The sequence below is a fragment of the Rhinopithecus bieti genome, unplaced genomic scaffold (genome assembly GCF_001698545.2).
Source record: "Rhinopithecus bieti isolate Rb0 unplaced genomic scaffold, ASM169854v2 scaffold_6380, whole genome shotgun sequence".
In the NCBI taxonomy this organism is placed as follows: domain Eukaryota; kingdom Metazoa; phylum Chordata; class Mammalia; order Primates; family Cercopithecidae; genus Rhinopithecus; species Rhinopithecus bieti.
In genome coordinates this window covers 1,191,251-1,218,440 of record NW_016806642.1, presented here as the reverse complement: position 1 = coordinate 1,218,440, position 27,190 = coordinate 1,191,251, and the positions used below count along the sequence as shown (strand labels likewise).

The 27,190-nt window shown below is 42.9% G+C and overlaps 1 protein-coding gene across 3 annotated transcripts in view; it reads right to left on the bottom strand.

Moving 5' to 3' along the window:
* Positions 1–27,190, bottom strand: part of WLS (Wnt ligand secretion mediator) — a 136,712-nt gene that overhangs the window by 2,962 nt on the left and 106,560 nt on the right. The window contains exon 12 of one of the 3 annotated variants that reach the window (XM_017877142.1): positions 23,755–24,733. The exons of the other annotated variants lie outside the window; for them this stretch is intronic. Within the exon in view, the coding sequence (XP_017732631.1) occupies positions 24,624–24,733 (110 nt within the window). The 3' untranslated portion in view covers positions 23,755–24,623. Of the gene's footprint in view, positions 1–23,754; positions 24,734–27,190 lie in introns of those variants that run through there. 3 annotated transcript variants of the gene reach the window in all.

Here is a 27,190-nt window from a genome sequence, read left to right as displayed (position 1 = left end):
TACCTTGTAGAGGGGAATGGGAATGTCTGGAAAGAAAGAGCCTGAAGCTCAGTCCCCCTAGGAGCACATGAAGCATCACAGAGACAGAAGGGTTGCAGGGTTGAATCCAATTCAACCACTTACTCCTGTGTGTTCCTGAGAGTGTTGTCTTCCCTCTGTGACCCTTAAACAAATATGTATATGTTCACTGTCCAAATATAATATAAGACAGGGTTTGGTATGATTAAGATGCTGCTTATTAAATGAGGAACTCTGAGATACTGCACAAGAAATCTAGAAACTTCATGAATTGGGGGTGAATCTCCCCATGGTGAAAGTTAAGAAAGACTGGCTGCAACGGGCTTTGCAAAATACATGCTTATAAACACATTTTCTCTTCCTTTAACAAGGAAAATGATAAAACTTCATAGTTACAGCAAGAAATACTGGGAAACAAAAAATATGCCCTTAAAATTCAATAACTTAATATATTCATTGCACTTAGCTGTTATGGGAAATCCAATATCTTACTGTTGATTTTAATTTTCCAAGGGACTTTGAACTGTATTTGTGTAGGTGGTGGTAAATGCCTTCGTTATGGCTGCTGGGTTCTGCAGACTCTCTGCACACAGAGGTGTAGGTGGTTAGACTTGTGTTTTCTGGGAAGCAAGGGCAAGTAAGGAGTATCTACTATGGGCCAGCTACATGTCTTTGGTATTTCATTCAACACACTCCTCCCTGTGTTAGAGGAAACATTATTCTTCCCAGCGTATAACAGGACTTTCTGTCCTCTAGGGAACTGGGAAATTATTTCCTTCCCCTCCCTCTTTTACTTCCCCCCAAGGGAAAGAATGACTTCTCTTCTTAGGGAGGTTGGAGAAGGATCCTAAACGGTGGGCTCTCTTGTTTAGGCTGACTGTGCACAGGTTGAGACGCCTTTTTCATTGCTTCTGCTTTCCTATGGGAAGAACAGTTGAATCCCAGCCCAGGATCTGCAGGTTGATGTCTCTCTTCTTGGTCTCTAGAATTCATCGATTTGAGGCATGCATCTGACCTCCATGTTTCTGCACCACAGACTCAATTCTCCTCGCGTGGAGGTCCAGACCCAGCTGGGGTTGTATCATTTTGAAGGTCATCTGTTGCAGGTCCACTTTCAGGGCTCCTACTCAACAACCAATAAAGGTGCTGTATTCATCTGTATTTGCTGAAATACGACTATTTCTCAATTTGTTCAGAATCAGAGAAGCTCTACTACCCAGAAGAGTTGGAATGGGCTTTGAAATGTAACCCAAGCATCTTATTATGCAGGTAAAAAGCCAAAACTCGTATGCCTGTCTTGCCAGCTGACCTTCCCAGACCCCACCCAGGTCTGGTCACTTAATAATGTGCATTGCCCAAGGTGGCTTGAATGCCTGGTCTGGCAGCTGGAGGAGTGGGCCCTGCACCTGACTTCATCGTGTCTTGGCTTTGTCCAAGTAGTCCCCTTGCCTTCGATTATTCTGTGGCTAATGTTTTCACTCATTTAGAAACATCTGCATCTTTCTTCCCTGGCAGTGCTCCGAACCCTTTTTTTTTTTTTTTTTTTGCTGGGGGCACTGTCACCAGTGTCTTGAGATATGTTCCTGTTCTGGATCTGACCCCAGAGGACCGGAACCTGCACGGAGGTCTGCTGCCTCCCTGCCTAGCACTCTTTCTGCTCCCACCAGGGTGCATACCTCTGTGAATTACATGGCTGGACTTCTCTGAACATCAAACTCTATTAACTAGAACAATAGTTTTATCTCATCCTGTGATTCAAAGACGGTTGCTAGGGAAACCAGTGGGGATATGTTTAATCTGTAAATCCTGTAATTGCCCTAAATTAGCAACAATTCATACGCTTGCTTCAAAAGGATTTGGACTGAGCTGACTGGGAAGCAGGTGAGTGAGGAAGAACAATCACAAGTTGGCTCCGCTTGTGATCTGTTCACATTCCTCATAAGGTGTTTTTTCCCGCTGCTTTGCCAAAAAGCTAAAGGGATTAAAGAGGGAGCACTGCAGTGTCCTTCTAATGGACCAGGAAAGCTAGAAAGACAAAATAATACAGTCTTTCTCTTCTTATGGATTCAAGTGGTCAGAGCTGAGTGATTGGAGGCTGTACTGGTGGTGATGGAGAGAGATAAGAGGATAAATAATCCATTTTACTTTAAAATGGATTCAGAATCCTATAATTGTAGTTTGTAGGAGGCTACTAACTCCAAACGAGGAAAAGCGAGGTATTTGGGAAGTCTTATCAGAAGAGACCGGGGTGGTCTGAGCATAGGAGCACAGAGTCAGGTTTGGAGGCACGCCCAGCATCATCCCTGCCAAGCCTTTCCTTAATCCACAGCAGTATTCAGTGGGTCACCCACATGCTGCTTGGGCACTGCCAAAAACGAAGAACTTGCTCTTTCCCAGAGCAGCTCATTTTGTTTTTAAACAGCCCTGATTGTTAGAAAATCTGCCTTAAATTGAACTGAAAAATAGGGTGCTGGGGGCAGGGGGGCACTTTTCCTCCTTGACTTGGCTGACTGGCTGAGCTCACAGAGGTTTCTTCATAAGACATGCCCTACCTCTGTCACAGGGCCCACACCCAGGAAGCCACACTGGCTCAAGGGCCCAGAACTATCCAGACAGTTGAAGAGTCCCACCTTGAGGCACAGTAGAGAATCAGTAGGGAAAAAAAATGAACATTCCTTGATGTAGTGTTTGATTAAGAATAAAGTGCACAGCGTCTGTCTCTTGGGGCCCTGCAGTGTTTGTGATTTAAAAAAAAAGCAAAATCTAAGTGCAGACCCTGTTGCCCAGGAGAAATGTCACATGAAACTCTTCATACAAAATGGTTCTGAGAATCATCACTACCATTATCGGTGGAGATGACTCAGTATTTTAGACTTAGCTAGTTATGCAAAGTCCAGGGAGGTCATTGTGCTCTCTTTTGGAAACATAATAGTTCCATTAACGCAGCTGAATATCACATTTGCTCTGAGCAGCCGCATCCCACTGATGACTCATGTTGAGCGCTACAATCAGTGAAAACTTGGAGGGTATTTCTCCTTTGTAGGTGCAATATCATATGATCCCTAAACCCAGCTCTACTGGGACTGTGGGTGTCCAGGATCCCTCCTAGCTCCTTGCCTGCTTTTGCTGTCAGGTTTGTAAGTTCACCTTCTGTATTTTAAAATTCAGGATTGCAGGCTGGTGCAATGGCTTGCACCTATAATCGCAGCACTTTGGGATGCTGAGGTAGGAGGATCTCTTGAGCCCAGGAGTTTGATCAAGACCAGCCAGGGAAACATAGGGAGACCTCATCTCTACTAAAAATAATAATAAAAAAAAAATAGCCAGGTGTGGTGGTACATGCCTGTAGCCCCAGCTACTCAGGAGGCTGAGGTGGGAGGATGGCCGGGGATGCAGGTAGCCATGATCATGCCTGTGCACTACAACCTGGGCAAAAAAGCAAGACCCCTGTCTCAATAAAATAAAATTTAGGATTGCAGGGATTGCAACCTCCTATCTCTGGTTCTTTGTTACCTGTCCTGCTCTGTGAAGTCTTAGGCGGTCACTGCCTGTGCATAGTTGATATGTCTACACGATCCCATTCTCTTCAGCTCTAATTTATCCAGACCAGCATGTTTAATGAGGTTAGATGTCTGATCTACCCTTTATTAATGTCTATTCTCTCTTTTCTAATTTATTGACAGAAAAGTTGGAGGAAAGTCAGGAGTCGGGGAGTTTTGCTTTCTCTGATCTGTTGAAGCAGCATAATTAGTTTATCTAATCGTATACTGCCCTTGTGAGAGGTAACAATGCGAGATTTTGGAAAAAGACATCTAACCTGAGTGCTTATACTTTACATAGCCCTTTTGCATTGTTTAGTACTACTGGTTTTTATGCTACTTAATTGTTTTAAAACAGATATTTATAAAAATAGACACAATTTGCTAAATTTCACTCAGTTCAGTCACTCTTAATGGAAAGTCTAGTTTTGTATGCCACAAAGCTGTCACCAAGGTGTACCTCATTGTAGAAAAAGAATCCAGAAAGAAGGAAATGGTTTTGAGTGGCAACTTCGAAAATTTCAAACTATGAAACAAAGGCAGAAATCACTGTTAGAAGGTCCTTGGCTTTCCAGGAAGTCCAAAGCCCAAATGAAAAAGGCATCTTGATTTTCTCTCTGAACTCTGCTCAAGGTTTACTAAGAAACTACCTACCACGTAAAACTGGGAAATACACAAAATACGTATTTCTTAGAAGGTGAGGGGTGTGAGTGATTTTGGCCTCATATTAAGAGAGCCAGAACATGCATGAACTGCTAGAAATAAGGGACAGAAAGACAGGACTGGGTTCTGGGCTGCATCCAGGGAAAACATGTCAGTACTGTACACCTAACACCAGATGAGTGGACAGAGACATGTCAGGAGAAAAGAAGAAAAAGGAATGACCTGGGCTCCAAAAAGGAAAGGGCACAGGATTCGTGGGAGGGTGTGAGGGGTCCGAAAGGAGAAAGGATGGTGATACATAATCACTTTTCTATTTTCTTTCAGAATAATGACTTAAGTAACATTGGTCACTGCAATCAAAGTCTTCATATGAAAAACCAAGTAAGTACATGGCTCTGACATTCCAGAATTCCTTGGTGTGGAGTTAGGACTAGGAAGAATCACAGCCAAAAACAACTAACAGTAACTCCTATAGCAATGCTCTGTATTTAAGACGTAGATACATCCATAATATATACACTCTGGAATGGATTATTAAAAGGCACTTAGAGCCATTCATAAAGAAATAAATGATAGTGCAAGGCAGCTGGATACAATGGCCAGGAGGGGAGTTAGCAGTGAGTGCTCCTGGGGAGATGCCGAGGCTGGCTGGGCAGAGGGTACAGCGAGGGAGGCCTAAGGGAGCCCTCGTGGGCCTGGGTGATAGTGTTCTCAGAATTCCCCGGTGTGTGTGACCTCTGCAGCTTGACTGTTCCTAAGGGAAGTTTGGAGGATAAAGGCAGCATCTCTGGGCAAGACATAAGACACCAGACCAGTGTTCTTCAGGTCTGGGACCCCTACAGAGCAACAGCTGGGAAAGTGTACTGTTATTGGAGGGAAAGCAATCAAAATTCCATTCCAGAAATGTGTTCCTTGCAAATCTAGGTACCTGCTGCTCACTGTTCAATGGTGGCAGACATTTCAGTGTAGGCAGCTGAGTGCTTCTTTTGCATAGACAGGCTGCTTCCCACTTCCCCACCCAAGGGGCACCTGGAAACATGTGTGCATGTGTTTGTCACAATGTCTGTGTGTGTGTGTGTGTGTGTGTGTAGAGGCTACTGGTATAAAGTATCCAGGACCAGAGATGCTTAATGTCCTGCAACACGAGGTCAGTTCCTCAGAGCAAATACGGACCCCATTATAAAACAATGTGCTTTGGATCCTGTCAAGGGAAATTCCCTTAAAAGAACTAAATAGACTTTAAGTTGGTTTCAGTAAGGTATACATTTGAATGTGTATATTCCAATGTTTTCTGCTTTTAAATTTAAAAGCTCTTAAAGTTAGAAAATACAGATTAGCATAAAGAAAATGATCAAATAATCCTCACTCATACTATTTAAGTTATTATTAATATGTTGGTATTGATTAATATGTCAGTGTCTTTCCATTTATTCATGAAAATAAGACAATTATACATATTTTAGTCAGCTGTTTTTAATTACTACATTGTGAATAATCTTCATTGTCTTAAATATATCCTTTTGTATATAATTTTTAGTTGCTTCCTAATACTGTATTTTATGGCTGTACCATTGTTCAACTATCCTCCATTGTTGAATAGCTAGATTTTTTTTCCTATTAACACAATGTGGCAATTTATCTTTTCCTCAGAATGGTTTTTTATTGTCAGAGAGCAAAAAGATGTTTAACAGCTGGAGGGTAAGAGGATAGATAGAGTGACAAGAAATTAGGGTCTGCAATGAGAAGACATTGCTTCAAGTCCCAACTCTGCCACTTACTAACCATGTGACCTTAAGCCAGTCAGCTCAATCTCTGTGTGCCTTAGTATCCTCATCTGCAATATGAGAATAACAATACTTACCTGGCAGGATAGCACAGGAGATTAACTGAGGAAATACACGTGAAAGTACCTTTTAACTGTACCTCACTCTGAGAGAGAAAGGGGACAAAAACATTATCTTCCATTTACTGTGAATCTCTCATATGCCAGGCACTTTCCTACGTTTTACATGCTTTATTGTATTTGATCCTCATGGCAAACCTGTAAGGCAGGGGCTATTTTTTTATTATCCACATGTTACACAGAAGGGAAATGAGACACATGGGTAATCTACCCCATCATGGGCACAACGGTGGAAGCGGCAGCATAGGGATTCAGACCCGGGTCTGCAGGACACATCTCAGGTTCTGAGGTGGATACAGTGCAGAAGAGAAGCATTATCCCCAGTGTGGCAGAAGGCCAGCTCCCCAGGAGATGAGATGAATCACCAGCTAGGGACAATTCTGAGGCCAAAAAGCTCATGATAGCCTGCTCACAGTCTTGAGTCAATGGGTCTTTTATTAGTCTTTAAAATGGGGACTACAATCCTTATATGTGTACAGTATTCATGCATTCCAGAGCTCTTTCCCATCCATTCTCTCACTGTTCCTGACTATAGCTCTGTGCTGCGGGTGGGGCAGGAGTCTCATGTCATAGTGGCTTGTGAAGCATCATCCTATATGTTAGAACAGGGAAAACTGGAACTCTGGATGCCTGGTCTCAATTCATTTGAAATTTGAATAATCCCAGCTTATTGGAAAAGGAATCCTGTCTTTTCTACTTGGTATCTGTGTAGCTTTGGGTAGCTCATTTCATTTCTCAGATTTTCAGTTTCTTCATCTCTTAAAAGAGATCTAAAACAGGAATAACGTTTATGTCAAGGATGGTCCTAAAATCCAAATGTGGTCATAGAGGATATTAAAAATGCCTACCACTGTGTCCCTCCCACCTCTAAGGCAGTGCACCCGCTGCAGCCACCCAGCCCCCAGTGGGCATCTATACCAGATGTCCCCTTCCCACTCCACTGTGGGTGACTGGACTGAGGTGGGCAATGAGCTCAAAGAGTAGTTCACTGGCCTTAACGGAATTCATCAAATGCTGAACTGAAACTCTTGGATTTTTCTTTTGAGACTTTTTTTTCCCTGATAACTGAATTTTAATGCTACTTAGTTTTAATTAATTTTAATTTAATAGCACAGGGAACTAGTGGTGACCATAATGTACAGCTGAAGGCTGTAAGTTTATTCTCTGTGGAAAGCAAAACAGAAGTCAACGAATAGTAAAAAATTGAGAGATTTGCTTATCATGGGGAAAATTGGCACACTAAAGATACCATGGACTCAGAAAAAGGCCAAATATATATATATTAGGGAAAGAAATGGTAATGACTGGAGGGGCCCATGTTAGTAGAATTCAATATGATAGTATTAAAGAGCACTTCTGGTACTATGAGGAATGAAATATTATGAAATGTTTAGTGCTATAAAATAAAGACAACGTGACAAAGCATACTTTTAATTTTATTCCTGGGCTTGCAAGAAGTTATATACTACTTTTGCACTACCACCTTCACTCCCAGAAAAGACCTGAACGCAATTAAGTGCTAAGTATAGGAAGGCAGGATTGCCCTGCTGGCAAATGCTGATGTTAAAACTGCAATCAAAAGCCAGCTAATAAGATGGAGAGATTAAGCCTGGGATCCCAGCAGTGAGCTAAAGTTTTTATAGGTAGGTAACCCTCTGGCTCTCAACAAAAACAAATCTCCTCTTGAGAGAAAAGCTTCCTCAATTTGGGTCCTTAGATTTCCATGGATTAAGCAATAATATATGAGCACTCAATAATATATGATCAATGAAATATAATCAAACACACAAGAAAGCAAACCACTATAAGCAAGAGGTAGAAGAGATGAGGTATGCCAGACTTCTACTTCTAATAACTTTAAATATTAGAATGATAATATTTGAAATGTATAATAATTATTATAAAATTCATTCAAAAATATGAAGTCATAGAAATAAGCATGCAATGCTAGACTATAAAAAGTTAAATGGTAGATTTGAAAAGACTTAAACGTAACTTATAGAAATGAAAAAGGTTATTATTGAAACAGCAGAAGAAGGAATTAGTAAAGTAGAAAATAGAGTTGAAGAAATTAGACTGTAGCACAGGAAAAAAAAGATGATAAATAAGAAAGAAGGATCAATAATCGTATAGGTTCCAAATAAAGATAATATATTGAACACGTACAGCTAATTTTACTCCCTTCCCCAAACTTATTAAAACAACAGCAAAGGGATTTTAAACAATCATATAAACCCACAAGGATGGGCAAAATATGAGATGAGACACTAGCAACAAACTTCTGGAAAATGGAATATAAATGAAGAATTGATAACAGAGTTATCAGAACTAAGAAAACCAAATCCTAAATTGATGGTGGGGAAATCATTGAATCAACTGAATTTGCATTGAAACACAACACAAAAAGTAAAAAAAGGAATATAATACAGTAAGGAGCATAAATTAGTATAACAAATTAAAGATAAAATAGAGAAGAACTACCAAATCAAAGTTCTTTAAAAGACTGTTAAAATAGATTAGTAAGCTTGAGAAAAGTGAAGATATAAATATGTATGAACAAAGGAACATATTTACAGATAGGCAAAATTAAATTTTAAAAGATTTTTTAAAATTTATTAAGTTTAAAAAATACTTTAAGTGCCAAAAGAGATAGTAAGAATCATCTACACTACTTTATGTCTATACACTGGAAACAATTTAAAGTGCCCAGAAAAATATAACTTGTGAAACCAGTTGAAGAATAAATAGAAAACCTACATAGCCTTATAATCATTAAATAAAACAATGGTCTAAAATTTTTCTGCAAAGAAAATAAAAGTCTCAGTAATTTTAGTGACATTATTATTGCATTAAATAAAAAATCAAATGTCCAAGAAGAACCAAGACATTCTGAGGACAAGCAGGATGAAGGAATGTGCTTTTCTATATTGCAAGCCTTATTGAAAAGCTAAAGTAATTAAAACAGTATGGTTTAGAGGTAAGGATAATCAAATTAGTCAATGGAACAGACTAAGAAACCCCCAAAAATCTGTCTCTCTCTCTCTCTCTCTCTCTCTCTCTATATATATATATATATATGTATATATGTGTGTGTATATATGTATGTGTATATATATATGTTTGTGTATGTATATGTATGTGTATATATATTTGCTTGATAAAGGATATTGTGTTATAGATCATGAGTGGCTTATTCAATAAATGGTGCTGAGAGCATTAGTTATCCATATAGGAAAAAAATTAAAGAAGTTCCTTATTCTCTTATATACAAAAATTTTTGATGGAACAAAATCTTAAATATGGAAGGCAAAGGCTTAAAACTTTTGAAGAAATTTAGAATATTTTATAATCTTGGAATTTATTTAAAGAATTTTTTTAAGACACAAAAGTACCCATTAAAAAAGAAAACACTGGTAAATCAACTACACAAATATCATCAAAAAGTAACATAAATGAAAATATAATATAAGGAATTCATGTCTAGATTAATCTTGATCATGGTCTTAAGACTTCCAGTCTCCTGAACTATAGGAATTAAATGTCTGTTGTTTAAGCCACTTTGTCTATAGTATTTTTGTTATAGTAGCCTGAGCTAGGACAGCTTTATATAAGCCTTTGGGGACCATAGATGAACCTACATCACTTGGTTCTAGAATGTTCTGTGGTTTCAATGCAGAAACCTAGAGAATAACCAGGGCTGGGAGAAAGAATGACCACACTGGTGGGGAAGCTGGTGACAAGTGGTAAGGAGTGGGCAACTTGGGTGCTAATTCTTGTTTATTTCTTCCCCAGCCTTGTGGCCCTGGACAAATCACTGGGCCTGTTTTTTTCTGTAGAGAGGGGCTGCTCAGTTCTCATTTGGATTCAACCTTTCCAATGGAGCATTTAAACATGGAGGAGGGATTTTTTTGGTTGTCACAAGGACTGGGGGACCCTGCTGGCTAAATATCCTCCAATGTGTGAGACAAATGCACCCTAAATGCCAGTGTGCCCCTATTGAGAAGCATCATCTCTAACAGTCCTTTGACTCTCTACATATATATGATGTTTGCTGGTGGGTTGGGAAACATTTGGATACTGTATGAAGCATGCAGGTCTCCACCCAAACCCACAGGTCAGATGATTGCTGTCCAAACATTAGGATCTTTAGGGCTGCAGATGAGATGCTCTGTTCTTGTGCATGTCCTGCTTGGGGGGCTGACCTACCTTGCCAGAAGATTTAGTTGAATTCAGTTGAAGTGTACTATTTCAAACCATTTACTCCCTTGTTCTGACAGCCAGCAGGAGCAGAAAACTGGCTTGCTCTTGTACTAACTGCGTTCTCAGAACCGTGCATGCAGTGCTTTATCGTTCTGTTCAAAGCTAAGCAGTGCCCTCCTTGGGACACTCTTGGAATGTACAGTATTCATTGCTCTAAGAAAATGCCTTGGCCACAAGGAGAAAACATTCTCTGGCTGTGGCTTGAGCCAACTGGGTCAGCACCAGCCCGTGCAGATGTCTCTGTGGACAGAGAAGTCCCTCTGGGAGAAGGCAGCCCATGCCAGGGTGTGTAGATTGATGAGAGGAGTGAGAACTGTATTTCTGTCCTTACTTGCTGCTCTCCTGGCCAGGTGCTCTTGTGCAGTGCACCAGCTGTACAACAGTACCTACTAGCTGGACCCTCTCATTCTCTACCAATTCAGCAGTCTACTCTTGCCTTCATTCAGGAGGCTGTCTCCCCGTGGTTGCCTGAACCCAAAAGCAAAATGTGTGGGTCCCACATACTTCTCAGGCTCTAGTTCTGATGAATGGGCCTAGGTGTCCAGCCTCCATGGCCTGACATTCAGTGCTGTGTACACTCTGGTTCCAAATTGCTTTTCTACTCACTGCGCCCCAGACTCTCTGCTAAACAGGCTACTTTAGTCTTTGCCTCCCAAATAATGCTTGTGAAGTTGCATCTCCACACCCTCATACTCTTCCCTTCCCCTCACCTTTTATCCAACTATTTCAAGACTTGGCTCATTTTCAGTCCTCTGGGAAGCCCTCTCAATTGCCCCCACTCAGGAGTTACTGAAAAGTGTCCTTGTACCTCCCCTTGGTCACTGACTGCACAGTTCATGTATTGGGAACCTTGATTCTTAAGAAGATTTTAAGTTCCTGGAAGGTGAAAACCTAATGAGAAGAAGACTTGACCTTCAGGCCCCTCTACTTAAGACTCATTCCAAGCAATTACCATGGAAACAAATATCTTCTCTTCCTGTCCTCTTGGATCAAAGCAAACAGACAAACAAACTGTTAAAGAGCAAGGAATTTGGCTCCCTGCCTAGGTTGGCAGTGAGAGCATCAGAACAAGGTTGAGGCCGAATCCATGCACCTCATTTAGTTAGTTGCCCATGAACTTGGCTTGGAATACCTTGGCCCCATCTTAAAGAAAGTGCTTCATTCTGGGGACACTGATCAGCCTGAGGCCCATGCTCCTTAGTCCCACCACAGGAAGCCTTCTCTCTCCATCTGTCACTCTGAGACCATATTGGCTAAAGCTGGCCATAAAAACATCCATATCCTTATAGGTGGAGGCCTTATAGATAGGTTGTTGAGTCAGATTTAGGAGTCTGAGAAAGAGATGCTTTGGATGGTTTTAAAAGCCTTTGGTGAGTTTGCAGAAGTCCTGGACTCAAATCCACCACCACTCAGAACAGTGATGTTTCAGAAAATGCCTGGAAAAGGGCATCTCTTTGCTGAATGACCCTAGTAATGTACTCATTCCCCAGGTAATTACTGAGCCACTCTGTGTTCCAGGCACAGTTCTAGTTTCTGGAAATATACCTGGGAACCAAACAGACAGAAATTCTGCCCTTATGAGCCTCCACTCCAGCTTCTGGCCAAGTCTGTTTTTCATATGGTCCAAGCACTTTGGCAGGTGTTAGGGCTGTAAAAGGGATGGCATGGGAGCCCCTTGGGTAGGAGTCTTGGCAGACACATCTCTTAGAAATACTGCCCCAAGCCTCACTGTTCAAGTCTGGTGTGTGGAGTGGCCGCATCAGCACCTCCAGGGAGCATGTTAGAAATGCATCATCTCAGGCCCTTCCCAAGACCTTCCGAGTAAGAAACTGCACTTTATAATACGATCCCAGGTGAACTGTGTGCAGGGAAAGTCTTGAAAAGCCTTGCTACAAGACACCAAATCCCACCAGCTGTCCTGCAGTGAAAGGGAACAGAATGATAAAATGCTTTTGAGAAAGAGCACATCCCATGCCTCAGATTCAGAAAGGTGGCATGTTAAAGACTGAGACCTCCTCAGAAAGAAATGTGCTTAAAAACCCAATGCTCCCCAAATGTATTTGATGGCTCAACAACAAACCCCTGACTGCAATCGCTCAACAGAACCAGCATCCTGTGAAACACACCTTGAGAAACCTGTAGTGGACCCTCTGGCATCCACAGATTCAACTTTCTTGTCTTCAGTGACTGCAGATGGAGCGAGCCCATGGGGTGATAACTGGCAGTTTTGCTGTGGAACAAATCTGAATCATGCCTACTGCCAGGCTGGGGCTCTGGGCCAAGGTCTCAGCTTGGGATAGGGTGAGGATTGGAGGGCTGGAAAGATAGAGGGGACTTGGAGACTGCCAACTACTGGTTAACTTGTGGCATAAGGAGGATATATACAGAAAACACTGGATTCTATAGCTGAAATGTGTCATTTGGAGAAATTTAGGAGCCAATATAAAAATTCCTTATTTGTCATTTGGGGGATTCAAGAAAGTCATGGGCTATATATATTCCACAGGTGTCAAGGATCTATCATGATGATGATGACAAAGACAATGATAGATCACTTTTCAAAACTTACTATATGCCAAGCATGTCCTAATTCATATGTTCCCAACAGCAATGCTAAGTGGCATAATCCTCATTTCTGAGGGTGAAGAAATTGTGGCACAGAGCTGGCTCCTCGTTTTGATCCCTTTCATGCTGAATGTGACTTCTGAGACCTAGGTGACAGGCAACGACTGGTGCAGACTAAACTGACCAGATGATAGACTGGCCACTGGTCCCCTTTATCCCCCTAGCCAGCCCCCCAAGGCTGAGGGACTTGCTCAGAGCCCCATCCCAGAAGTGGGCAAAATTCACATTTGTGCCTTAGCAAAACTTCCGGTTATCACACCATGGGCTTATACCTTCTGGAATAGGGTAAAGCAAGAACACAGAACCCCCTTTGGGGGTGCCACGTAGGTGTGAAGCAGCCCTAATTGGGCAGGTACAGGCTGGAGTGACCTCAGTGGTGGGCCTGGGAGGGGGATACTTGGTTTGCTCTGGGGCAGTCATAGAAGGCTCAGCGCAGTGCTGGACTGCAGGTAGAACTAAGCTTGGATTGTAAGGCCTGGGATCTTCTCACAATGCTGGTCTACAGCCACTGTGTGGCCTGTGACAGGCGTCTTTCCCTGGGTCTCCGTCTTTGAAAATAGTGATACACCCCCCCACCCCACCACACCCGGACATGGGCTGCACCTTGGGTTTCAACGCAGTGACCGCTTTTCAGGAGGTCCCTCTGGGGCTCCTTGGGGTTATGGCTGCTCCAGGATGGCAAATCCAGATCATGCGAGAGGTGGCTTCACTCTCCCTCTCAGGGACACAAAGAAGATCTGTTGCTTCCAAATTGCACCAACACACATGCCTAGAACCCCAGTAATGAAGCTGGAACCTCTGCTGTGTGGTCAGACAAACCCAAGAATAAATTGCCCCTGCTTCTTGGCATGACACTAGGAATTTGCCATTATTCACTAGGCAGTCCCTGGGGCCTAGAGCCAATTCACTCAGTTTAAGATTCCCTCCCTTTGAGACAATGTATAGGGTGGTGATAATGAAGTCAGTCGGGCACAGCCTTGAGTGCCGGCTGTGTGACGCAGGGCAAGTCACTCAACCTCTCTGAGCTCCAGCATGCTCATTGGTAATTGGTATAAATGAAAGTACCTATATCCTGTGACTGCTGTGCGGTGCTGGCACATTATCAGTGCTTTGTAAAGAGCAGCTATTACTCTTGTTGTTGCTTGGACATTTGTTATGAGGGGGGAAATACTGTTTTAAATTTTTTTTAAAAAACAAATTTCTGAAGGCATTTTCAAATGAAACTTTAAAATATGTTTTTCTCTCCTTATAAAGTTAAAATTTTTGTATGAGGTTAGACATTAAAAAAAAATTAACAAATAGCAATCAAGGGCTTCTAAACAATTCCAGGGACTCCCTTGCTGCTCTCTTCCACTAGTCTTCCACCCTCTCCCTCCTGGCAGCAGTCGCTGGCATTTTTTGTATGGCTCACCCTGGAGGTCAGCAAGCTCTGCACCTCCTGGTTGGGAGCTGCCAGCTCTCCCCTGCAGCTGTCCCGAAGTCCTCCTGCTGTAGGTTGTCCCTTTGTCCCAGAGCACTCACCCTAACAGGGAAGTCCCTCATTTCTTCATTAACTTCCAGGTTGCTCCCTGCCCATTAACGCTGAGCTGGAGATGCAGGGCTCACAGGACCTTACAACAGGGACCAGGAGCAGCAGCTTGGAGATTCAGGCCTTCTTTGGCTTCCTTGACCCTCCTGTCCCAGGGCCAGCATCAGGGAGGGAGGAAGAGGACAGGGATGGATGACTCCTCTGACAACCACACGGGGTAAGGCCAGGCTCACGGTCACACAGTGGCTGAGCCAGAAGACCAGTGTTTTTGCTTTTCCGTATAATAATGGCTCCATCTATACAAAATTTTGGGCAGGAAGGGCAATGCATCTATCAGAACTCACTGGTGACAGGCACAGCAGGAGCTAAATTGGCTGAGTTGAACCAGGCTGTTACTTCCAAGCTGTGTGACCTCAGGGAAATCACCCAACCTCTCTGTGCCAACAACTGCACCTACCTCATAGGATTCACTTAAGGATTAAAGAAGCTGATCAATATCAAGTGATTAAAATCCTACCTGGCACATCCGTAGCAAGGATTCTACACGCTAGATATTGTTGTTGCTGTTAAGCCTCATGAAGGCAGGAGTCTTTGTCTATGTTGGTTACTGATCTGTGTTAGAACAGTGCCTGGTACTTAATAGGTGCTCTATAAACAGTTGTTGGGTGGCTGAATCTATTTCTTTCAAGATAAAACTCTTTTGCAATGCAGCCATTGTTTATCTTGGCCAGCAGAGGGCAGCAAATAGCTGTGACTAATTAATTGTGGGCAAGGGTGGTTTTAATTTTGAAGCCTGACAGAACTGTCCGTCCTGAGTCAGTTAGGGAAATAAAAGATTGCCATGTACCTGTACGACTGGTCCTGACCCCTCCCACTTACCTTTGTGTAGGTTAGAATGACTGTCAGGCATTCAACTCACAAAAAATCTTGGTTCCATTTCTTCTCAATTTATTTTCAGTTTCCTTCCTTCCTCCCTCCCTTCCACTATCCCTGCTTTTCCTCCTTTCTCCGTTTTCTCTAATCATATTTCCCACTGCCCCTACACTCACTCCTCTGCATCAAGCTAGTATATTGTACACACTCCCAAACTATCTGTACAACTGCAGCTTGTACTGCAAACCATGACGTCTAGAGTGGATCCTTACCCAGTATTCTTCCCAGCCAATGAATGCTGCTAAACATAGTGTAACTTTTAAAAAAACATGTAGTTTGATAACTCTAGACCCAGAGAGGTACTATAGCTTGGCCAAGAACACACAGCAATTAGGGGTAACATTAGAGCCCTAGCCAAGGCCTTCTGCTGTCCATTATACAGCCTCATCACACACGTTCTCTTTTGCCAACAGGAGGCTCATGCGGTCCCTGTTTGTCATCCAGTCAATACAGCCATCAGCTTCTGGCCCCAGACACCTTTCCTCTGCACTGTGGCACAGAGGAGCAGACTGCTTTGGAGGGCAGCTCCCTGGGAGCTCCAGGGACCCTGGCCAGGCAGCCAGTGCCACTGACTTCTTCCTCGGCTCACTGAGCCCCTGCCTGCAGCTCTCGTGTTTCCTCTGTGCTGCAGTGAAAGTTCATCTTCCCCCGATGGCACATTTCTTTGCCACAGACAGGACCCTCACTGGCAGTCGGAGATGAGTTCTTGGGGAGCTTCTGGGTCTTGTTGGAGCCTTCTGGCACCATGTGTGGATGGGATGGCTCCGACACCCAAGCCTCACCACTGCTCTGGGGGTCACCCAGTGACATGATCTCCCAGCTTGCTAGATCCTTTCCTTCCCAATTATGATCCAAAAAATCATGCTAGGATAACCATCTGGAAAAAATGTTTAATTGATCTTCCAGCTAGGAAACAAATTCTATATGAATTGATGAGTTTAAAAAAAAAACTAAAAAAGGGAGTTTTTAAAACTAGAAAAAATATGGGTGACCTATTATCTTAGGGGATATTTCTTTAAGCATGAAAGCAAAACTAGAAACTATAAAAAAATGTACAGGTTGACTACATAGAAATTAAAAAGCTCTATATCCTGGTAAACATCCAAATCAAAATAAAAGCTAGTGACAAATGGAGAAAAGTTGAGCCACCCATGTAACAGGCAAAGGCTAAATATACTAAATCAGACTCTCAAGAAAATGGTAAAGAATCTGAACTGACAACCTAAAAATACCAAGTCATAGGAACATGAAACATGCTCACTGTTACTGGTAGTGAACTAAATGCAAAATTCAACTTCTACATCTTGAAGTTGGAAATTTCAAACCTACATAGTGTCAGTGAGGATGCAGAGCCACAGGCTCTCTCATTCTGCTGTTGGCACACTTCTGGAGGGCTCTGTATGCTTACAGGTGTCCATGATAAATGCTTTTCTGTGTAGCCTTCATTGCTATCACTGTACTACCTATTACCTCCTCCCTCCCGCCTTCCTTTACCACATCAATATACTTCACGATGATAGGGACATTATTTACTGATCTGCCCAGATGCTTAGAATAGCACCTGGCCCGGCTGGGCACAGTGGCTCATGCCTGTAATCCCAGCACTTTGGGAGGCCAAGGTGGGCAAATCACAAGGTCAGGAGTTTGAGACTAGCCTGGCCAACATGGTGAAACCCCATCTCTACTAAAACCAAAAAATTAGCTGGGCATGGTGGCAGACGCCTGTAATCCCAACTACTCAGGAGGCTGAAGCAGGAGAATCACTTGAACCCAGGAGGTGGAGGTTGTAGTTAGCCTAGATCGTGCCACTGCACTCCAGCCTGGGTGACAGAGCGAGACTCCATCTCAGAAGAAAAAAAAAAAGTAGCACCTGGCCCAAAATTAGATGTTCAACATATGCTCATTGAATGAATAATTGATCTTTAACCCAGTAGCTCTTAAGGATTGATACTAGGCAATAATCAGTGATGTACAAAAAAGATTTCTATCCAAGGATGCTCATTTAAACATATATTGTGATAGTCAAACTTTGCAAACCACTGAAATGTCGAGTAAAAATTATGAACCATCCTTATTAGAGACTATAATAGTAAAGTCATTAAAATCATGTTATAGTAGACAACATAATAACATAGAAAGATTTCCTAGATATATTGTGAAAAGGGCAGGTTATATAACTGTCCAGAAATTTATTTTCTATGTCTAATACAATCTTAATTTATATAAATCTGCATATATATGGAAAAACTTGTGTAAGAACATACATTTTAACAGTATTTCTCTGGATAGAGTAATTGTAAAAGTTTACATGTTTTCTTCACTCTTTCATGTATTTTGCAGTTTCTGCAATAGGACCATTCTGTTTTTGAGACTAGATTAAAAACAATTTAGCAGAGGCTATGGGTGCCTCACCCATATTCCTCAAGCTGGCCCTAGTTCCAAGGAGCTAAGAGCCTGGGGGTGGCCCTCTACCTGCAAAGGGTGGGAGTGAGTGAGTGACTCTCTCTCACAGCTTCCTCTGCCCCAGGAGACAACTCTGCAGCGTGTTCCTCACAGCTTGGCGGAGCCCCTGGCAGTGCACCTTGGTGGCTGTTCTTTGCATTCCCTTCTTCTCAGCCTCACTTCTCCATGCCACCTCAGTGCTTCCTGGAATCACCTTTCAAGCCAGCTACTTGCACACAAATCCTTGTCCCAGAGTTTGCTTTTAGGAGGAGCTCAGGCTAAAAGGCACAAATGCTGTTTTAAAAATCCTGCCCACTCCGTGTAAAGAAAGTTAGCCAAGCACAGTGCTATAGAAAGAACTCCTGTCTGGGCTGTTTCTGTGTGTCGTTCACTTTCAATCTCTCAGCATCCCTGAGTTGAAGAGAGATCTTGCTTAACTGGGAGGGAAGGCCAAAGGGTTTCTGGATACAGGAGCCACCTTGGGGAGCTTAGAGCCTCAGAAGAGGCAAGGATGTAAGTTATAAGAAGGGGCTGTCCAAATAATAAATGAGATTAATAAACCACCCCTGCGATGCCAGCACATGGCTCACAGCAGATCTGCCTCAGGCGTCTACCATTGCTATAGGATGCCATGAACACCTACTCTCCCTTATGAGGCTTAGAATCAGGGCTGCTGAGAACTTCATAAATCATCTCATTCGGGTGAGGTAGAGGAGGTGGGTAGCTTCCGTGAGAGTCCCAGAGCAAGAGTTAGAGACAGAGCCAGGACCAGAACTTACTGAAAAGCTATAATCCAAAGTCTGACTTGGGTTCTGAGGATTTGCTCAGTGATAGATGACATTCTCGATTTGGCCTGAAGAGGGCAGGCACTTGCCATTCATGGAGGTGAAGAGCTTGTTTTTAAGGCCGGACTAACATCTCCCAATAAGGTCATTTGGTTCTAGTGAGAGTTACAGCTCACAACATTCTTGACTCTTCTGCTGCAAATATGCTACTGGAAAGACACTGAAGTTCAGAGACTGAAATTCCTTTCGTTCCAACTCGGGCACTGTAATAGGTGACCTTGCACAGTTCACTTCACCTCTCTGAGTCTCACTTCTTTACTCATGAAGTAAGATCTCTACTCTGTGACTGAGAAGGTGGTATTGGGGGGGAAATATGTAACTTACAAAGTTACATATTACAACACACATCACTGCTGTTAAATTCTGTGTGTGTCTGTGTGCGCACATGCACACTCGTGGAGAGAGCTTGACAAAGGAGAGAGGCCTAGGCCAAAGGAGGTTTTTCTGGCCTCAGGTGAATATATATTTGTAAATTCTCTAGCAATTGGAACCAATCCACTTTGTACTTGGAAAAGACTTAACTGCTTTTCCTTATATTTCAAACTGTACTTTTTTAAAAGCTAAAGATGTCCCTAAACCTAACTGGTGTATGAGGAAAAAATACATAACAGGGATATATGTAAATTTCTACCATTAAGTCAAAAATATTGCTGAATACAGAGAAGGTATTGGTAATATGAATTTTTAAAACTAAGTATTTTAGTGGTTGCTTGGTCATGAGAAGCAAAAAAGTAAGAAGTGTGTGTTTTTTAAAATCCTGTACCATTTTCTTAGAACATCAAGCCCTAGTACAGGAAGGGACATTTTCACACTAATCTGTGCCAGCTGGAGCAGTCCTGCCATCTGAACATCATATTTTGGAACATTGGGAAGCTAGGATGCAGTTAACAGGTAAGTAGTAATGGGAGAACTTTCTAGAAACCATGTCTGGAGGAGGGGTTCAGGAGCTGAGATGCTGAGCCTGGGGAAGGGAAGACTTGAGTGGGGCAGGCCCTACAAAAAGGGGTTCCATCAATCCAAATAAGTACACGTCACAAAGGAAAGGTCTGGTCTCAATAGCAAAGGGCATTCTTCCCTGAGAGATCAGTGTGTTGTCACAGGAGACAGCAAGCTCTGAACACTTCAAGACATGCTTAGAAGGCCCCTCGATGTCAGCGGAAAAGGGGTTGCTAATGTCATCTCAGAAACCAAGTTATCCTCATACAACAAAATCAATCACATATCAAAATGTGATGGAGAGCGAACCTGCAGCAGTCAGATGGTTCCCGGAGCACTACAGGATAAAAACGGCCTTGAAATACAGAAGACAAAGTACAGGATCATGAATGTCTGGATGCACCAGCAAGTTGAGCCTGACCAACTGCACTGACATCTTGATGAGTCAGCTTGAATCAAGAAGATGGGTCCCAAACAATTCAGGGTCATGCCTGAGAGAGAGATGGGGATTAGTCAAGTGTGTTCACTCTCTCACCAACTCTCCCTGATTGAATTCCCACACTATGCTAGGCACTTTTTAGGGAGCTGTGTATATTTTCTTTGGAGGCACAGGGTTAGGACATTATCTCCTCCAAGGATACCAATATATCTGTGCATTTATTCCTGGTCTACCAAAACCTTCTATTTCCTCTTTTAGCCTCCATGGTTACCTGAAAATAGGAAGGGAGGAAGTCTACGATGCTGGAGCCACAAGATATGTGCATTCTTTACTGTAAAAGATCACACGGAAATTCTAGTTTATAGATTCCTGTGTTACCATTCAGCCTTTGGAAGCCTGATTCAATTTGAAAGAGTAGATAAAATATAGTTTCTAGAACTGCCAAGGTGAGGATGAGACCGAAGACCACAGCGTGGCCACTACCATGTGAACACTAGGAGGTCCTCAAACCTCCCCTGACATTTCTCTTGAACTTCTCAAAGTTACCTGCTGGGACCCCAGGGATGAGTTCCAAGGGCCCCATCAGCTCTGCGATTATAGGCTGAACTCAGGGATCAGAATTGTTAGCTTTATCTCAGTTCTGAGAAATGGTTAAAACCACCCTTGGCAGTCACATGTGGAACTACTTATTTCATTACTATGGACATTTTCTTGTAGGAACACCCTCATAGTGAAAATCCATTGGGATAACCAACATAAAACTGATTTTTCTATTTGATATAGCAATTGCATCTTATTTGTCTGTTGTATGTATTGGTAAACTTCCTTATTTTTTAAAAACAGACCTGGAAAATTTTATACTTTTTTCCTATAATATCTTTTAAAGCTGCTTGAAAAATGTTTATTATGACAATGTATAAAACTAGTTTACATGGCCAATAATACATTTTGTCTCTAGGTTGATGGTCCTTAATCAAAGCAGTTTCTCACCTCTGGAGTTCCACTTCTCTTTCCACCGACTGAAATGGGTTGCATCCAACCTGCATTCTTGAAACTGAGACTTCTTTAGTGAAACTCCAACATCCACCACACATTGGTGGAGAACGCAGAACAGCCAGGGGACATACTGCAACCCCCCTCCTTTGGATCTCAAGTTTCTCCTCCACTGTCCGTTTGTTATTTCTCTCCTGTCTCAGGATGAAAGTGTCCTTTCACTCCTTCAATGCTAACTCATCAACTTGTGCTCTTGGTCCCAAAACTCTGATTTTGCTTGTGGCTTACATTAGCTCCTCAACATTAGCTCCTCATTGTCTTTCCTTCATGGCTGGATCTCACCCTTCAGGTTTACAAACTTAGTTCACTTCTCTGCAGACTAAAAAACGCAAGCCTCCACTTCATTCTGGCTTCTCTCAGAGCAACCATTCTACCTCCTTCCATCCCATCACAATTGCCCATTGACTCTGTTCCACTTCTCTGTCTACCTTCTGCCCTTGCCACTTAAGAAGGTCACACAAATCCAAACCACCAAATCCAGGAGACTTGGATCCTTAAATGCTGCTGAACCTCTCAGGACATCTAACGTTGTTTTTTCTTTTTTCCTTGTGAACCTGGTTCTTTGAAACCGTACATTTCTCTGATTTATCTACCTTATCTGCTTCCCCTTTCCTATCGAATATAGCCATGTCTGGCTCACTACTCTTGGTGGTCATCTGCTTGATGTTTTGCTGCTCTGCCCAGTTGTCCTTCTCCTTCTCAATGGTGGTGGCTGCCCAATCTGCTGGAGCCCTCAGTTCTAATTGTTAGCTCATCGTTTCCTCAAAGAGATGGCTTTTAAAACCCAGCCCAGACAAACCCAAACTCATCATCTTGGCCACTGTGCTAGATCTTTCCTGATCGTTTGCCCAGTTCAAAATGGATTCTTCATTCTTTGGAGATGGACACCAATCTATAGGGTGGGCCCCAAGCAGCCATTGGACATGATTTCCTGGTCACAGGTGACTGGCACAGAGACAGCCACCTGCCTAAGGCTCCTAGTTTTTAAGTGAGAGAGACAAGAACTGGATAAAGACTCAGCAGTGAATGGTACTGCTCTGTGAGAGAAAGGTGCATGGATTCCTGGTGCTAGGGGCCCTTAGAGCTTCTCCACTTCCCATCTTCCTGGTTAATTTAACTCTTCCACGGATCTTTCATATATGCTAGGAAAGTTCTAGTACAGTCTCTCTTTTGGCTAAGCTTGCTGGAGTTGGCTCCTACTTAGAGAACTTTAAGCAGTGGATCCACTGACACTCGTCATCCGAGAATCTCTCTTTCTGTCCGAAACCCCACCACTCCCTTCCCCAGCAACGGCCCGAAATTTAACTCTGATCTTACTTTCTGTGCCACCCGCATCCAGAACATTCAAACCTTGTGCATTTTATCTCCAAAATAATCCTCTCCTCCAGATCCTCTGCTACTATCCTGGTTCCAGTCTCTGTGATCTCTTTTCTGGGCTTGTCCAGCCTCTCCAGGCTCCAGTGATCATTCTGATCATATCACTTCTCTGCCTAATATCTGAGGCTAAGTCTTGTAACTCTTACCGCAGCATTAAAAACCCTTCTCCATCTGGCTCACAGGTGCACAGGGCTCATCATCTGCTATTTCCATTCCTATGTGCCAGCCAGGCCTGATCTCCGACCTTATCCAAACCTTGTCCATGCTTTGCATCTTCTGTGATTTTTGTACTGCTGATCCCTTTGCCCTTTGGCTCTGGTGAAATCTTTCTTCCTTAAGGCCTATCTCAGGTCCTTTTCCTAACCCAGGGGATAGAGAAACGTTCCCTCCATCTTCTGGGACAAGAGTTCCCTGCTAGACTAGGAGGCACAGCTCCCTTTGATTCCTGGCGCTGCAGTGGTTGATTGGTAAATGGATATTGAGTGCACAGGATCGTACACCACCCAGTGTCTACCAGATTAGGAAAAGGTCTAGAGAGAATAGCCAAAGTCAAAGTATTTTCCGCTGTCACTGCTTACCATGCTGTAAGCCAAAGTCAGGAAAAGGAAGGCTAGGGATGCTGAGTGGTGAATTACATGGACTGTACCCCAGACCTCCAGACCTCAGCGTCTGAAAAACAAGTTACTCATAAAACTGGTTTTAGACTCCAGGAAAAACACATTTATGTGGCTTGTTGTTCATAAAACACTTCCATATACATGAACTGATTGAAATGTTCACTGTGACCCCAGTAAGCAGTTAAAGTTTATGAATATAAGTGAGGAAATAGCCAGGTCAGATTTAAATCACAGACCTTCGACAGGAAGCAGTGTTCCTTCTCTCCGCTACCTCCAGTGCAAGTGTTAAAATACAATGAAAAGGCTACTGGGGAAAGTCTGAATAGGGCAGGAGACGGCTCTGCTTCTAAAGCATGTGATGTTTTCCCCACCTTTGTTGTCACACATATGAGCATCCATTGCCAGTCTAGGGAGGCTAACCACACAGGACAGAAAATGTCACCCTTTCCCCAGGAATAGATATTATCCCAAAACACTTTCATTTGATGATAAAGTCTATTGGTTTTTCAGAAACCTATTTTCCCAATCAACAACCCACCCCGAGGTTCAACCTGGAAAATAATCTGCATGCATGTGTATGAGTTTGAGCAGGAGGGGGTATGCATGTACACATATGCATATACATACAGGTTTATTTAAATGATTGGATCTACACTTTTGGAGGCTATTTGAAGTATCTTATCAAAATAAAACGCATTTTAAGCAAGAGGTTAAAAAAGCTTTTCAGACCCAAAGGTCATTTAATACAATAAATCCTACTTGGGTAGTTTAGCAAACATTTTTTAAAACCCACATCCAACAGATTGGTTAGTATTAGATATACAGATTTGGTTTCAAAGCTGAAATACCCCTGGTGGAATAGATCTTCTCATGAAACTCAGTTATTTTATATTATGCCACAAAACAGGGACACATATCTATTGACAACTTAAATATTAACTCAGTAGGCTACCTGGCGATATAAATAGGAAAAAAACAGTGGTCATGGATTAGGAGTGAGAAGACTGACAGCAGCCTACCTTGGACTGGGACTGCAAAGAATGTTAAAATCTATCCTAGAATTTAGAACAGGAAAAATGTCAAATATTCCACTCCCCATTCGGCCCAAACCATCCCCCAAGGAATACACCCCCCACCCCACCACATGAGGTTTACTAACCACCTGCTACAGATGTTACTATGTCACTAATTAACAATGATCACAGAAAACGTGTCATACCAGAGTTTTTGTTATCATACACAATGTATTAGTGGCTGCAGGAATCTTCCTCCAAAAGCTACCGTCAGAAGGCAAACTGACAAATGTCCATGCCGCTCGTCCAAGAAACCACAGCTAAGAGCCACGAGGCAATCGTTTGCACATTGAGCTCTCTCTGGCATGCTCCCCGCTCTAGTTAGAGGGGCTGGGGTATGGAGAGACCGTCCCAGCCGGGCGCTGCAGCCTCCTACTCCTGGGCCTCCTTGCGGGTCAACTTGTAGATCTCAGTGGGTCCGTCCACATGGGTGATAGTGGTGGTGAGCTGGAGTTCTTCCCCACTATGGACACCCAGATCGCCTGAAACAGGGTTTTCTGTGTTAGATGTGTTCAAGGAGGAAGAAGAAGCAAGCTGGGTTTCATCTCATGGACAACTGCCCTGACTCTAGCCCTCTTTGACATTCTGAGCACACAGAGAAACCCAGGGCACACAACATTCAGAACAAGGGCTAACTCCAAACCTGTTCAATTGGGCTTTGCAGAACTTTTTAAAATATCATTTTTGGCTCCCAGATGACAGTCATGAAGATACATGAGTCAGCTCACTGCTGATATTATTCATAGTAATCATTAATATTTAATGAGCATTTACTTTGTGCCTGACGCTCTTCTGATCACTTTGTAAGTGATCTTCTTTAATCCTCGCAGAAGCCCTCTGAAGTAGGCAGTATGAACGTGCCAGCCTTACAGATGAGGAAGCTGGGAGGTAGGCGAGGTAATTGTCCTGGGTTGAGGAGTAGGCCCACAAGAGAGCTGGCAAAGGAATGTCTGATGCCAAGACTGATGTGATGGGCTAAACCAACATAACACACCTCCCGACAGATGAGTCAGTCAGGCACCAACACATTTGCTGTGAATAATTTACAAAACAGGAGCCAGATGCAGTGGCCCAGGCCTGCAATCTCAGCTACTTGAGAAGCAGGGGTAGGAGGACTGCTTGAAGCCAAGAGTTTAAGACCATCCTTGGCAACAGAGTGAGACCCTGTCTCTAAAAAAAATTTTTGTTTTAATTACCTGGGTGCAGTAACTCACACTTGTAACCTCAGCTACTCAGGAGGCTGAGGCAAGAGGATCACTCGAGCACAGGAATTCTAGGCTGCAGTGAGGTATGATTGCACCACTCACTCCAACCTGGGTGACAGAGTGAGACTTTGACTCTAAAATAGTAAAAAATAAACTACAAAGCATCTACGTCACGTGAAGGCAAATAAGATCTGCTTGTATCTACCCATAGATTGGGCAAGGAGCCATATCTAACACATCTAGGAACAATGCGAGGCTTTATTCTCCGGGAAAAAAAAAAAGTGCCAGAAACATGCTGTGAATTTTCTTCTGCCCTCAGGATTGCCCCAAGTGTTCTGAACTCATTATCAGTGGACAGTGTACTGCTAAAATGGAATAATTTGAACTTTTCTAAATTAGTAGGAGAAAAAAATTTCTCTAAGTTAAACCTCGAAAACTCTGCTACCTGCCGTAAGACAAGTGAATGTAAAAACCACAAAGGGAAAATGGAAATCATAACCACGCTCAGTTCAACTGTGTGTGGAGGTGCATATGCGCACAGATGTTTGTGGAGAGGGGTGCTGGGGAACAGGAAGTTAAACTTTTGTCTGTGATTTTTACATTGTGCACATATTATATGTATCATGTTTTCTGGAACTGAAGTTTTTCTAATTTAAAGCACAGAATTAGGTAACTAAATGCTGTTTTCCATTGAAATGCCACACCATAACTTAGAAGAAACCTTGGCCCTACACTTAGGACTAATAATCTTATCACTAATTTAAGAACTCCTGGGCATCAATGAATCTGGTGGCCTTAGAATCCCAGAGGTCACGCCCACCCACTGGCCCAGCAGGCTGCTTGGCTGGTTCCCTTCACGTGTGCCACGTAGTATTAGTTTCTCATCGTAGACCCATTTCTCTGTGGCTGCACAGCAAAATCAGTCCTATTATTAAATGCCACCCTGTAAGCTCTCTACCCAGGAGATTCCCTGGCCTCAGAAGCAGGCTCATTGGCTGCTGCAGAGGACTGCTAAAGGCATTTGGGGCTGTTTTGGCAAGGGTCTAATCCACAGGACTATGGTAGAGAAGGTATTAAAGGGGCATCAGTCCAGCCTCCGGCACATCCACATTCATCTGCCCTCAAGCCAGACCATAGATGCCAAGTAAGGTTGGTGAGAGGCTTTAGCTGGGCTACTTTGGGCCAAGCTGAACCACTGCTTGTACAATGAGCAACTACTCCCAGGCCAATAACTTGTATTCTCACTGCTGCAACATCTAGTCCACACCTCAGTCAAGCACAAGCAGTCTATGCCTCACTTTTCTCAAAGCTATTTCTGGATTTGCACATCTGGCTAGCCATCAGAACTTCAAAGCTGGTTTCATGATCTGCATGTCTGTGTGAGTCATCAAAATTTCAAAGAGAGTCCTGACGACCCCAGTGGACCCATTAGCACTCATAACCATTTACCTAAGGAATCCCTTTCCCTGAGGACTTCTTAGAAATAGACACTAGAGAGTAATTCTACTCAGGCTTTGAACCAAAGATGTTAATTCTTTAAACTTAAAATATGACTCCAATTAGCAGATCCTAGAATATGCATATGATCCTACAGATCACTTGAAAAAACAGCCAGAATTGCTTTGGCTTCTTTATTTAAATGGATACCTATGTTATAATGGTTATCACATGCCTGACACAGTTCTAAATACTGTACAAATATTAATGCACTTAATTCTCATAGCAGTCCTCAGA